Below are 15,874 nucleotides of genomic sequence, written 5' to 3'. Positions count from 1 at the left end.
TACCCAATAGCAATATTTTTCTTTCATAACAACAAACCGAGTAAATACAGGTGATATAAATATGCGTATTTAAAGAAATAAATAAAAGTAAATTTCGTATCACTTGTAATACTCATTGTTAAATTTATATATCGGGTACCTGAGCTTAAAAAATATATCGACAAACATAACAGAAAATTATTGCCTTTACCAACTTTAAATAGGAAATTTTCTGCTAGCTCAATGTATAACGTTTGCGCGAAGGTGTATAAGCGCAAGTAATAAGTGTCACGCCTCAAATTGGGTATTAATTGGTTGCAACTCAAGAAGAGGATCACTGATACACAGACACCTGACCCATATATCCTCAGTGCTAGCTGGTTGATTATAAACAAGATGGCGTGCTAACATTCTGGATATTGCAGGCCAAGGTCCAGATAAGTTTCTCTATACAAGTTAAAACGGTAATTAGTGAGAAGTCTATTAAATACAACGCCGTATCGCATGTCGAATTTTCTAAAAATTATAATTCTTTTTTTTTCTACAATTTTTATTTTAACTGGATTTATTATTTGCTTATGTATCGTTGCATAGGTAGTTTGTTTATGCCCACGTGGTTTTGCGTCTGTCTTTGCTCTAAGTAAGGGATAAACAAAATCTTTTTATGAAAAAATGTAGAATGTGTCAGAATTGATATAATACGAATTCATATAAGATGGAAGAGAATTCATATGATACTTGCTAAGTTTACTCAAAACAGAATATCAAAAACAGCTATTGGTAACATAAACAAGTGCCACGTTTCAACGGTTAGTCAGAATCGGTATGCACGCTGATGTCACTTGCATGTTTATAATTGTTACTTTATATTTATTTATTGACAAGCAAGCATAATTGTTCTTATTTTGACATATTATGCTAAATACGTATGGTAATACGTCAGCTACAACAGGCAAACATCAGTATGATATAGTTTCTAATTAAGAGTAGACATAATTCAATTCCATTTAAAAATTTGAATCACTGTGTCTATTTGATAAGCTCAGTATATTTCATAAACGAGAAATAAATATATATTTAAGGTTTTAACTCTAACATGTGCTTATAAATTACCTTTCACAATAACTTAGGACTTATAAGCTTGATGTTCGAGCACTGCCGAAATGCCTGACTATCTTGGTCTATACACGAGTGTATTACTTCTGTTATGTTCACTGTACGAGTGTATTACTCCAAAGATTGTGAACAGTTAACAGCGGATTGTAGATCCCTTATTAAATAATAGATACTCGTTCTGCACAAATATAAACAAAAGTATACACAAAAATATACAATTCCTGATATTTATTAAAAACATTATTTAGTATACAGAGTGTTTTGTAACGACTTCCTTTAAAGTACAATTTTAAAATATTTATAAAAATCACGTTAAAAATACTTAAAATTATGAAAAAATAAATGTTATAAAACTCTGAAGAATCAGTATCGAAGGCAATCAAAAGCAAATGCTGGAAAAAAATCATTAAAAGCCAGTTTAATGATCTAGTATAATCAGAATGCTTTCGCCTTGCAGTCCACACTCAAATGGAGCTCAAAATTTAATGACGTTCTTATTTTTCATCACTTAAATATTAATTTTTGACACATGAGCAATGTTTTCTGATTCCAAAAAATACGTATTAAGAGCAGTCATTACAAGGCACCTTGTGTTTATCGCAGTCTATAAATTGTGAAGAGTATTTAATCATCCTATTATGTCTATTTCATCATCCAATGTCATCTGGATTCATTTTAGACTTTAGCCTCATTAGCATAGGCTCAAATAGCCAACAGAAACCAACAATTACTGACAATCCTCCGGTTATGTAAAACATGCCATCGTACGAACCCACCTCATCTCGAAAATAACCTGAAACAAAACAATAGTTTTAAGAATAAAAACAGAGCAACAACAAATTACAGGTATATGACTTTCATAGAAGGCGTGACTATTTCAACTTGAACAGAAGTCGGTTAACTATTTACGAACTTCATACAAAACGTTAATATGTTTTTTTTAAATATTTATTTCAACTTAGAAAAACCGCCTTCCACACTTATATAGACACTGCTACTTTCCTCATCAGAAAGAAACCAGCAGAACTTCTTAAGATTTGCAACTGGTTAAACAATTTTGTTTACAGAGATTGGGATGAACACTGGACTGTGGTTGTTGAAAACGAAATAGTTAAGGCTCTTTGCGCATCACATATTGCCTACTGCTCAACAACGCTTTGATTCTCATCTCGTATGTAAATGTATTAGGCAACTGCGATGCGTTGTGAGAATTAAGAACTGCTTACTTCGGCATACAGTGAGTTCCAACGAAATAAAGTCACTTCTGTCAAGTCACATATAAAAGCATCAGTCATGTTTATGACTTGAAATACATGATGTTGTGTATCATTTACCGAACCTTGAAGGACATTAGCATCAATATCATGCCAGGTTCCAATGATGGCAACCTTCAATTCTGCCACAAACTGAAACTGTTTCTTTTTTCCCTACTAAGGATAGAACTTACGTTTTCTTAGAGATATAAGGAAATAAAAGGGCAAGCTGTTCATGGAATTCACCTTATTATCCAAACACCAAGACTCTGAAGATCCTTAAACGTAAAGGAGGTAATTATACTGCTGGAAAATCTACCTTGGGGCTCCAATTTACCTTGAAAAGGGCAATAAATGTATTTCTAGAATATTTTGATTATCGGTAGCCTCATACAGCCGGCGGTTGTTTTATGCTTACCACTATATCTGAAGCCTTCCAACACAGTTAATAAGATTCCACCTTGCTGGAAAATGGAGAAGAAATCCTTCTCTTTTCTCATACTATTGTAATAACGCACAAAACTGAATGGACTATCGGAATTCATTTTTCTAGTTTCCTTTGCTTGTAGATAACTTCCAACAAAGACTACTTCTATTTTTTTTTACATGGAAAATACTTTGTGGGACATATAAAACGAAACAGTAGAGCAGAAAAAACGAGAAAATATTCTAAAATTAGACAACAATGTGGAGGCTCTTAAATGCTGTGGGAAGGCTTCGACCATGGTGGCAAACTTAACGGAGCCTTTGGCCTTTCTCCCAAGCCGAATAAAGGTTACCGATTACCAAAAAACGCTATAAGCTCATCAACCGGAATTTGAATCGAGAATCGTCAACCCAAGTCGGATTTTTTAAACAAGAGAATTCCTTAATTTACGCTGCAAAATCGTCATAGTGAGGATTTATGAGCAATAGAGTGCATGTCGTGAATGACCTGTCCTTTCTCGTAATTTCTGTACCGAAGATGAAAAGGTGAAGGCAGTATGAGTAGCAGTTTCAGTCTGTGGTAGAATTCGAGACTGCAATCATTGAAACTTGACGTAATATTGAGGTTTTTGTCCTCCCATGATTAATAAATTGTATGCAACATATTATGTTAGGTAAAAATGTGGTGGATAGTTTGACTATAATAAGAAGTGGCTTGATTTCCATCTGACGCATATTTTTTTCTTGTTGACATATACGGCAATAAGCAGGTGGATGGACTGGCCAAGGAGGGCTGTTACCACGCTAATCCTTCCTCTTCAACACTTACCTTTTTAGAACACCAATCCATAGTTTATTCTGAAATTTCGAAGGGATGAAAGATTTCTCCCTGCCATTACTGGTATGCGGTCAAAGAGCCAGGTTTTTCATTCACCCTCAATTGTGACAGAGCTTCTAAAACTACAATTTCCAGATTAGCAAGCGGTCACAACAATTACTGTCTCTCGTTTTTCGAAGCCAGGAGAATCTTCGAGGTCTGCTCCAAATGTCAAACTGAGCAGGCTTCTCCCGAACACACCCTGAACTGTTTGGGACTTTCCTCAGAGGACATATACTGAACTGTTTGGGACATTTTCTGAGTCAACGGTCTGGTGAACCTTGCGTGGCTTCGTCAGGCATTTGGAGGATAAGCCACAACAACAACAAATTTTTTTTTTACTTACTTGATGTTTTTTTTTCTCCAGATGGAGCGGAAGCAAGTCACACCTTGTAAATATGTGTTTATAAGCTTCATAATATCTATGTTTGGTTCTCATTGCATTTCTTTTCAAGGTGATTATTTATTCGGGACGCAACAATTGTTTTCATTTCGATAGGTTTGTTTTACTTTATTTTAACGAAGGAAGAATTTATATGGATTCAATACCATTACATAAAAAAAAAATATTGGTTTCAAAAAAAATTAATGTTTGATTGATTTCTAAAGATTCGAAATACCCCTTCTTATTTCAAAATTCAGTTTATTTATCGAGAATTAGAAACTTATTGGTCAACCTTCAATTAGATAATCAATTAAGCCTTTCATAGATATTAAATTGTTTTATATCTGCATGTACTTAAAGGCGAAAAACAATTGCTATGATGGTTTCCAGTGATAAAAAGCGTATATTCATATTAATAATATTTAGTTATGGATCGAATACTTTACCTATAACTGGGGGTACAGCAAAGGAGAGTATCCCACTGAAGAACTGAATTGATCCAATCGCAAGAGATTGAACTGATTGCAAGTACTTTCCGACTAAAATTGGAAACATAACTAATGCAGCTCCTGATGTAAGTCCGTACACAATCATCAGTGTCATCAGGATATCAAAACTATAAAAAATGGGAGTAAGTAGGAAGCAGACACCCTGTACCACTTGAAGGAGCATCATGAATTTCGGAATCGACATGTATTTCTTATCTGTCACCCAACCAAAACATAATCTCCCGAACAAATCGCCAAGAGCCAGCATACTAATGAAGTATTTGGCGAGATCCTCCTTCATGCCTTTGTCCATTAAATAGTCAACAATTACTGTTATAGCAGGATCGAAACACATGGCAAAGGCGGCAAGAGATAAGCTGATCATATGGAACATTGGATCACGACAGAGTTTGATCATTCCTCTGTAAATGGATGTTTCCTGAACAGCTCCAACTGGTTCAACGGGTATAGTGATACTTACTCTTCCAATTGATATGGTGCGTGTGCGTACCACAGGTCTTTTTGCTTCTGCATCAAGCACCTTTAAAAGAGAATCATTTCAGTTACAATTATTTTGCTTGATCTTCGTAGAATTTATAATCATACATTGTTTCAACTACAAAATTTGAGGTTATTAGAAAAAAACAAAATGACTTAAAATTTTAGCGAAATTTTTTTTTATTACTGCTGTCCAAACTCTTTTAATAAGTACAGAAGCACAGACAAATCTATCACCATTTGACTGCATAGTATCATTGAAAGTAAGACTTGTTTTCACATTTTATGGCTCTGGGAAGAATACATCCGCACTACTTCATTAACATTAAAAGGCCAAAGGAAGCTGTTTTCTCACCTATGATTTGTGCTGCCATCTTCTGATAACTTCAGAAAATACAAAAAATAAGAATGAAGGGCTTTATTTTTATAAAAGTGGGAAACAGTTAAGATTAGCGTAGGGTCAAGAAGAGAGGCCAGCACTGGGGGTGCTATTTTCTTTCGTACGTTATAGGTTATTTCATTTGATCATTCTCTTGAGTTATTTGAAATTATAAACACAGAATTTATAAATTAGTTATCTATTCGCGTTATTTTTTTAATCACTTAAACACTATTTATTTGGTTGCTTATTATTTAAACAAAAATTGACGTTTTTAAAAAATTATTTAAAATAAAATTTAAAAAATTTTTGAAAAATTTTACAAGCCTTCCCTCTAAAAAAATGGTCCAAGAAATGAAAGTAATTGTAGATAATAAACTAAACAAATTTCTTTTCATAAATCAAACAATATGTCCCAAAAATATTTTACCCTGACAATAGTAGAAAAAAAGGTAGTAAAGAAAGGTTAAAGAATTTTTTTTTTAAACGTTCAGTATTCTTGATCTCAAATTATGAAATTTATTTTGTATCCCATTATATGATTTACGTTGAAAAAACAATACAGAACAAAAAAAAATCCAACTCAATATTTGTATCATAATGATTAAATTTAAGAGAAAGCACAATAATCTTTGGCAGCCATAGACACAAGATTCTATTCGTCTTAGGAATACAATTTTTTATAGAAACGTGCTTTATTGTAAAAAATAAACTCACTAAAAAGTGATTTTTTTTTTCGATTTAAATTGTAAGTTTTCGTGGATTAAATAATGCTAAACAAAGTAAGAATACTGTTAAAATAGTTTATTGCATAGCCTTACATATTTAGCATATACTTACATTTAAAAGATGCACAAAATTAATTACTTATTTTCCGTTCAATTTGTACCTAAGTGGATACCGAGTGTATGTCTACTAATGAATTAAACTACGAATTAAGATATAATAAATATAAATTACGAATTAAGAAGATATCAAAGTACCTGTTCAGTACCTGTGGGAATTAAATCTATCTTAGAGGAAAAGTTTTCCACTTCATCGATTTTACTGTTTCGGTTTTCCACTTTCATTTCACTCATTTCAAAACTGGGATTATCGATGCCGCTGTCATTGCGTGTGTTTCCAATATAGGTAGTACTTTTACCAGCTGCATTTGCACCTGATGAAATCGCCATTGGCAACATTTCCTTCGCACCAATTTCAGCTACAGTTTTGGCAACGGGTATTGAAGCATTGCCTTCCTCTTGAATACTGTCCATGGTTTTACTCGTGGAAATCTTTTGAGATTTCGAAGGAGGGTTGCCCTGGCGCTTGGTTTTATCTGCCTTCTCAGAAGTTTTTATTTCTCTTTTAATCCAAGGTGGTTCTTGCATCATGATGCCTGCTGGTATGACATGCATCATCATTGCTCCAGTGATTAAGAATGTTCCAGACAAGCCTGACTCCATCAAAGAATATTCTATAATCAATGGAAATACAAAGGATCCGATGCAGGCACCTGAAATAGCCAGTCCAGAGGCTGTAGCTCGATATTTGAGAAAGTATTGGGTAACTATAACTTGGAATAAAGTGTTTCCAAGTGCAACACCAAGACCTGGGTTAAAAATAATTGAATTAGTTCAATTTAAGAACAGCATTATTTATAAACATACAGACTCCAAATGATTTTTCAAATGGTGATCAAAAATTCAATAACATTCTTAATTCAATACACCTTTGTAACAATTATATCTATGCTTATAAAATTTCTTTTTAAGCTTCTCTACACTCCTAAACAAAAGGCATTTTAACAACACAATGAAATTAAGAAAGCTTATTAAATTTGATCAAAGTTCACTGTCTTTTTTGCTTTATTTTAAAAAACAGGCCTTACCAAATTAAGGAAAAATGAAACATATTTCTGAATAAATATCATATTTCCAAAGTCATACTTCTATGGATTTCTGATACCTTAAGAAGCTTAGTTTATTGAAAATATAAAAATGTTCATATTAAATATTGAATATGAATAATGCACCGATTCTAAAATTAGGTTTTAAAGCATTTTACTTCGTGTTGTACTTTAGAGTTCGTAATTCGTAGCTATTTCTCACTGTCTTATTTTATTTTAAAAGCACACAAATAAATAAAAAATTATATTTGATATAAAAATAACAATAAGTAATAAAAATAGTTAATCAAATAATAGTAAATATAATGATACGCTTAAATAGCAAAAAACTATTACAGTTTTAATAAACTTTACTTAACACTAGAAAGACTGAAACTTAGTATATACCTATATTGCCCAAAAGCAGTCAAAATCACTATGTGTGACTGCATTGTGAAAGAATAACTAATGCGTAAAGAAATTTGCTTAATTAATTTTTAATATTTTTTACATTATTTACAGTTATATGACAAGTTATCAGTAAATATTAACAATAAAAAAAATTACTTTACTTGGAAAAAAATAATTTATGCATTATTATTTGTACATTTTTTGCAAATGAAAAAGCAGTCAAAATGAATTTTTTAGGCAATCTAGTATTAATAAACTTTATTATCAAAAGGTGCTTCCCAATAGACGAAGAATATCATTAAGTTTCACTTAGAAAATAAATTAGGTTTGTTTATTTTAATTATGTACTTGATTAATTTCACTATATACTCCCCAGATTTAGGAAAATTTTTTCATTAACATTTTTTTCTGAAGCAGTCATTAGCTGTTTCTCGTTCTCCCCACCGACAAAATACACTTTTGTCATCCTTGTAAAAAATGAAGTCAAAATTGCACACAAATCACGGATGATAAATCAATACCCACACGAGTAAAAAACAAAACCTTTTACTAGCAATGATTAATCATTATTAAAGTCGCGAATAGGATAGCAAGGATTAAAATAATCAAAAATCAGTTTGTTTACATAGTTGATCTGTTTGTCTACCTATCAGTTTGACGCTCATCTTCTGGTATCTATCAACTTTGAGCTTCATTCTCAGATAAACGCGTTTTTAATTATTTTAATCCTTTATTTTCCTTCATTGAAATTAATAATGATTAGTCAGAATCCAAAAATTCTTTCTCTCAATCAAATGTAATTTGATAATGTGCATATTTTTTACTTCATTTCTGACGAAAATTGCAAAAATATATACGAAGGGTTACCATTACGGAACACCCATACATTACACGTTTTACAACAAGACTCTTCTGTGTAATGACAAAGGTTTAATTTTTTGCCATCACAAATGTGATAGAAAATTGCATACCATGCATGCCACCCCATAACACAGTAATCCATGTGATGTCGGAGACGAAAGCGCATAAAAGAATTCCTAGAGAGGCTGAGACTCCTCCAACTATCGTCACTTCCCGAGGTCCATAACGCTGTCCAATCGCTCCCACTAATGGTCCTGAAATCATGAAAATGTCATGTTCATCAGCTGCTTGGAAATAATGTAAATATATAACTGTCTGCCAATTTTAACTGATGTACAGAATTTAGAAGTAATGCAAATTTTGAATGCTCAAATTTTTGTAATTTGACTGCTGGAAAGCTTTTTGGAGTAAATACAGTGACTTGAATTAGTCCCTATCTTGTATATTGTTATTTTATATTTTTATATGGTGATACAGTAAAAATAAAGTGAAAATTGAATTTATATGTCAAAAAAATAGCATTTTGTTTTCAATTTTTATATGCATCTTTTAATATATATATATATATATATATATATATATATATATATATATATATATATATATATATATATATATATATATATATCATTGTTTTTTTTATTTTTCTATGAATTCAGGCTCCGTCATGTATGCTTTAAGCGGATTGCTATGGAATTTTTAATTTCTACCAACTCCTCCCGTTTCTTGAAGTTTCCTTTAAAATTATGAATTAAAGTTTAGAATATAGCCTTTGAAGTTTTTATTATCTTGAAATAACATGAAAACATGATTGTGTAACACAATTTTCTATTGTTGTTGGTGCATTTTTATTGGCTGGGAAAATCACATGGTAGGATCCAGTTTACCCACTTTAATTTCCATGTCCTCTTTTGGCTATCATTGGCTTTAAACTAATAAAAGCCAGCAAGATATTGTCAAGCATGTAATATTTTTGCATTCCTAATTTAAAGCTATTTACTTGCAATATATATTTATCTTATTTTTCTCTGCCATTTTTAAGTTTTTGATTTTGATTATTTTCTAAATTAGGAGTTTAAAACTAAAAGAGTTGTTTCTTTAATATAACGTAATTCTATAAAGTTACCTTGTTGTTGAATATAGTTGCTATATTTTAAAATAAAATTATATAAATCGGTGCTAAACTTATTAACCGTTTTACAATTATTTTCTTGGGTGTAAATTACATTAATATACTGTTATAAATTGCAGTTAATTTATAATATCATAAACAATGATTAAGAATTTAACGATCATATTTAGAGCTTTTTACCGCCAAGATTCCGCACTACATTCCGCATTGTGAAGGGAAGATTAGCTTGAAGTCTAGATATGCCGTAAGTCTCAATGAGGGCTACATAGAACAATCCTGTTGTCCTACTGATGCCGGACAGCATGGTATTGATGACACAAGCGGCCAGGCAAATGGCCCATGACCTGGCACTGTCTGGCTTTTCGTCTTTCACCATTCTTTTTATTTAACCAATGTTTAACAAAGACACATAAATGCTCTGTGCTGAGAAAAAAGAATTACAAAATAATTATTCCATAATTTTATTTTTTACATGGTCTACAGTGAGCAAAATAAGAAAAGTGAACATCTTTAATAACTTTTAATCTAATAATTTTTACGTAATAGGACTTAATCTGAGTAGTTTGATGGCCTCATTTTTAATATGCTAATTAATCAGTGCGGAAGATACTTTAAAAGTGACAAAATCAGACTCAAATACGTATTTTCTCTGAAAAAACATACATCTGTATTTTTCTTGATGGTTTTAAACTTTTGTCACTCAAAATAGAATATACTTAAAATCTTCAGTGAAAAAACCGCAATATGGAAAATATGGTTCCAATAGTTTTAGCCCTTTAATGTCAATTTTACCTTTTGACTGATACTTACTTTTTCAGCTAATTGAAACCTTTTTACCCAAAATTATAGAATTCGTTTAAATAATTATAATTCCTGACAAAAAATTTTTAATAACTATTAATTAATTTTTATTACTTTATTTAAAAATATTCGGAAAAAGTGAATTGTAAGGTATACAATCTTTTACAGCATTTTGAGGATTGTAATATTCAATGACGCAATGCAAAATTTGAACGTAATTGGTATAATAGTTTCTGAATGATCAATTTTTTTTAAAAGTCGTTACTTTGACGTTTTTTAAAATAATTTGATTTAGTACAATAATTTATTTTTGCTAATGGTTTATAATTCAAGCATGAAAGAAAGATGATTTAAAGAAAAAATCTAAGAAAAAATTCAATTTAAATCAACTAGAAAAATAAATAATACTGATCAGAGGGCATCCCTTTTTAAAAATAATTTCAGAACCTGTTAACAATCTATAATTAATATAAAATTTAAACTATTTTATTTAAATTATTTAAATGGTTGAAACATTTTAAAATTAAATTTAATTGCTTGTCTAACATGTTATTTTTCTTACAAGATAGTTTTCTTACTCTATATTCTTAAAAGGAAATCAAAAGCTAAGAAACGCTAAAAAACTTTGCATACTATTTTTTCAATTCTATTGAAGAATAAGTAGTCTTACCACCCAAAGTTTAATTAACAACGAGATATATGCGTAATAATATGAACTCACCGTATTCTTTATACCGAGAGCCTTTTCAAATGGTTAAAAACATTTGCTTTTAAAAATTAATAGATTTAAGCCAGCAATATATGCACAATCAAAAGCTATCGAAACAATTTAGACAACACATTCCTTAACCAAATTAGATTCAAAAGAAAAGAATAAATTATAAAATTCATGTAAAACACGGGCGAAGACTTTAAAATATATATGTATATTTTTGGAAAATAACACAATTTGTATTTTATTCCAACCGAAATAAATTATCTTTACTGACCTTCTGAAAAGAGATAAAAAAAAAACACTATTTTGTACAAGGAACGTTGGAGTAACGGATTTAGGTTGTCAAGATTATTCTTATTTAAATCAGTTGACAATAAGATTTTCACTGTGGTTCAGAAAACATGACATTTTGAGGTAATAAAGTTTAAATCTTAACCTTGGATCTTGACTACCAACAAAAAAAATTAATGTTTTTTCCTCTAACTGCTGTGCTGTGGAAGAAAAAGCTGAGTAGACTTAATTCGGAATCCGTACCAGAAAATTATGCAGTAAATTATCTTAAATTTCTCTGAACACGGTTGAAATTGCTCAGTCAACTATCTTAAATAACTCTGAACGCTATTAAAGTTACGCAGTGAACTATCTTCAGTAACTCTGAGCACTGTTAACCCCTTAACGATCGGTTAATTTTCAATAAAACGGTCATAAAAGTGAATTTTTTTTATCATATCACAAATATGCGTAGTTGATTAGTGCTGACATCTAGTTTAAAATAAACTAACTATCTACAATTACCTTAAAAATATCCTAGTACTGCCATCTGGTGTGAAAAATGAGAAATAAAATGTTTTCCGGGCAAAAGAAATGAATTAGTTTTATTCTTATTGGCGCGTAACTACTGAACATTCCAGTTCGGAAATATGACGGGAGCGAGAAATAGATGGCAAAACCTCACCCCGTCATTTTCACGGGAGCGAAAAGGAAGGGGTTAATATTATGCTGCACAGCGATTTATCTTAAATAACTCTGAACACTGTCAAAATTACTCCTTAACGACAATTCCATTATTGAAATTTTATTTTCGTTGAATGAATTAAGTTGTAGTTAGGAAGCTGAGCTTACACCGGAAAGTTCCCGGATAGGAACCCCGGAGAAGGCATTGATGTTCTTTCATTCTCTGTGCTATCTGTCCTTACTGTGGGAGCAACGCTGGCCCACCTCATATGGTACCTCTGAAAGAGTGACCTACAAATCTGCCCTACTGGTGTCTGAATGACGTCAGTCTCAGACTTAATTATTTAAGATCATGTCAATCTAGTATTTCAGTTTCAATCTAGTGGGCATTGGAAAAAAGTGAATGAAATAAATTTCTGATTTACATGAAAATCAAACTTCACTTAAAAAGGCTTCAAAATTTAGAAAAATCTAAAATTTTTAAGTTTAATGTTTAACGATTCTGAATTAATAGTTTCTGATGGCATAATGATATGACGTTTCTTTATACGCATAAATAAATATGCGGTGAAATCTTTAAATCTCTCGTTGAAAATTTTTTTTAAGGGGATAGAAGTAGCTTGATTTTCTTTTCTTTGCTACTTTTTCTTATTTACTTCTCTTATTTTAGAATTAAAAGAATTAATTTATGGAATTTATAAGCGACGCTGCCCCCACCGCTATATTGAATATTCAGCTTTACGTTACATTTTATTTTACATCGCAAAAACGGTAAGACTTAAAAATTTGAAATTGGGAAGGTGTGTAAAATCATAAACAGGGAGTACAATGGAATAAAAAAAAATTAGCATTCAATAATAATTAATTTATAGAACTTATAAGCGACGTTGCCCCCACCACTATTTTGAATACTCAGCTTTGCGTTACATTTTATTTTACAGCGCAAAAACGGTAAGACTTAGGAATTTGAAATTAGGATGGTGTGCAAAATCATTAACAGGGAGTACAATGGAATTAAAAAAAAATTAGCATTCAATAATAATTAATTTATAGAACTTATAAGCGACGTTGCCCCCACCACTCTTTTGAATACTCAGCTTTATGTTACACTTTATTTTACAGTGCAAAAAACGGTAAGACTTAGAAATTTGAAATTGGGAAGGTGAGTAAAATCATAAACAGGGAGTACAATGGAATAAAAAAAAATTAGCATTCAATAATAATTAATTTATAGAACTTATAAGCGACGTTGCCCCCACCACTATTTTGAATACTCAGCTTTGCGTTACATTTTATTTTACAGCGCAAAAACGGTAAGACTTAGGAATTTGAAATTAGGATGGTGTGCAAAATCATTAACAGGGAGTACAATGGAATAAAAAAAATTAGCATTAAATAATTACTCCAAGAAATATTAACTGTTGAAATTGCAGTAAAAACTACAATGCCGGCTGCTCTGCAGCCCGCTAATAAGCAACTACTGAAGTGCAATTTGATATGCTAAAAGAGCTATTTATGAACTCAATATAATTTTTTTTTCTTCCAATTGTTCAAATGTCATTACAATTTTAATATTTATTTAAACATTGACTATAATTGAGTATTAATTCAATCTTACAAAAAGATTCATTCTTCTTTCTCGAGGTCTTTATTTTATAAGCTCGCGTTTGACTTGATGCTTAAAGTAGGGGAGAGTGGGGTCGATTGTAACAGGGCAAAAATTTCGAGTGTCGGGTTCTAGATTTGGTTCCTAGGTGGCGCACAAGGTGTATTTAACAAATCTACATGTACACCCCTGCTGGCAACCATTTTTATGTACTTTTGTAAGAGTTACATCACAAAAGATATTTTCACGCTACGTAAGTACATTTTTTGGTATTAGAATATTATATTGTAACAAAGTAATTTTGTTTAAACAAATAAAAATTATCAACCGAATATGTAAGTGGACACCTAAATTAACATTTCAAAAAAAATGATTAGTTTCGTTAATTAACTAGCATTGTTCTTAACAAATGAAGCTGAAATGGTGTCTTGGGGACGATTGTAACAATAAGTAAAGGGACGATTGTAACAGCTGAAAATAAATAATCTTATGTTTACAAACCATTACTCAACTCTTTAAGAACCACCAATAGTTTCCTATATCATTTATATTATGTTGCATGTGCATTATTTTATTTGTCACCTTTCACAGCATAAATTCAAATTTTTAACCTCTTAAAGTTAAAAGCTTAACCCTTTAGGTCTCTGCTCATTATTATTTTTACTCCTAAAATATCACTACTATTTTGATCAATAAAATAATATATCACAACTATGATAATATGTATAATTAACTATGTTTCAGTTGAATTTATGAACTGTTACAATTGATCCCGTAAGTGGGGACAATTGTAACAAGTGCACGACTGTCAAAAATTGTTAATAACTAATATAATAACATTTAAAATAAGGTTTTTTTTTTCTAGTAGAGGATAGTCTACTTTACTCGTCTGTCAATTAATACTAATAATCCATTGGATTTTTTGGTAGTTAAAAATAGTTAAGTAAGAAATGTTACAATTGACCCCACTCTCCTCTATTAAAAAGAAAGAAAAGAAAAAGAGAGAGGGGGAAGAGAGATTAGATGTTAAGCACAATAAATCTTACCATTCATATTGAAATTTTCTAAAATAAAGAAAAAACTGAATTCATTTTTGTTTTTAATGCAGTAAACGCTTAAAACTATTCGCAAAAAAGACGCACTTACGTCGCACTGTTTATAGGATATTTCAATTAAGTCAATTTAAGCAATTATCAGTTGTTCATCTGCTTATTGACATCTATGATAGTAAAAGACATTGATGCATAAAAAAAGAATTTATGTATTTGTAACTTACTTAATCTGCCGACAAGGATCTATATAGCTTGCACGAGAATTATCGATTGATTTCTGAATGCACTAGAATTTATCGATTCATGATTCTGCAGCAGGTTAAAGAAAATGTAACGATTTTCTCATTTAGAGTCTTTTAACTTTAATTAAAGGAATAAATTGATCCAACCTACATGATTTAATCTGACTGAAGACAGGACTATGTGGAATAACGTGAATGAAATTCAAATAGTTGCATAAAATTGAATATTAATGTCCATTTTTGAGTCATTATTTGAGCAGCTTTATTCAATTTCACGTTTTATTCTATATGTTTTTAGTAAAAACAGTTATAAATATTTTAGAACAATTAATTGTTTTAGAAAAAATTAAACCAAATTGTATGACTTTAGTACACATATTTATAAGAAGTCATGAACAGTTAATTATTATTATATATGATTCCAGTTAAAATAAAACGTTATGGGTGACACATTGAAAATTTAATTTATAAGGATAACGAAAGCTTTTAGCTTGCTTTAGGCGGTCATAAAACATATTTGACTTATGTATCTAAATGCATCCAAAGAACTTATGTATGACTATCTAATAATAATAATAATTATTATTATTATTATTGTTGTTGTTATTATTATAAATGACTTATGTATCTTTATGTATCTATAGAATGAAAATTTTGCTGCTATCTTAATAAGCTGTTAACTTAAACGGTTTCCGGACAAGTTGAATCTATCGCGCTATCAACACGGAGAAAAGAAATTTTGGTAAAGTATGTATCTAAATGTATCTAAATATTGACTCATGTATCTAAATGTATCTAAAGAACTTATGTATGACTATGTAATAATAAT

At 30.7% G+C, this 15,874-nt stretch overlaps 1 protein-coding gene across 3 annotated transcripts; it reads right to left on the bottom strand.

Annotated features, from left to right (window-relative positions):
- Positions 1-1,308: 1,308 nt before the first annotated feature.
- Positions 1,309-15,169, bottom strand: LOC107456215 (monocarboxylate transporter 12). Of its 3 annotated transcripts, none has more exons than XM_043045950.3 (6): positions 15,028-15,169; positions 9,856-10,098; positions 8,654-8,797; positions 6,385-6,995; positions 4,483-5,065; positions 1,309-1,888 (listed from the first exon to the last, which is right to left on the bottom strand). In XM_043045950.3, exons 2-6 carry the CDS (start codon positions 10,049-10,051, stop codon positions 1,746-1,748), a joined length of 1,677 nt encoding a protein of 558 aa, XP_042901884.2. In that variant the 5' UTR covers positions 10,052-10,098; positions 15,028-15,169; the 3' UTR covers positions 1,309-1,745. The 3 variants fall into 3 exon arrangements, with proteins under 3 accessions (XP_042901884.2, XP_042901882.2, XP_042901883.2); XM_043045948.2 differs by lacking the exon at positions 15,028-15,169 and adding an exon at positions 11,198-11,469; XM_043045949.3 differs by lacking the exon at positions 15,028-15,169 and adding an exon at positions 11,198-11,469 and having other exon boundaries at positions 9,856-10,093.
- Positions 15,170-15,874: the final 705 nt, after the last annotated feature.

Source organism: Parasteatoda tepidariorum, chromosome 1 (assembly GCF_982258835.1).
Source record: "Parasteatoda tepidariorum strain Cologne lab strain chromosome 1, Ptep-v5.0, whole genome shotgun sequence".
In the NCBI taxonomy this organism is placed as follows: domain Eukaryota; kingdom Metazoa; phylum Arthropoda; class Arachnida; order Araneae; family Theridiidae; genus Parasteatoda; species Parasteatoda tepidariorum.
The sequence above is the reverse complement of the archived record's forward strand: the minus strand, read 5'-3'. Positions and strand labels throughout refer to the sequence as shown.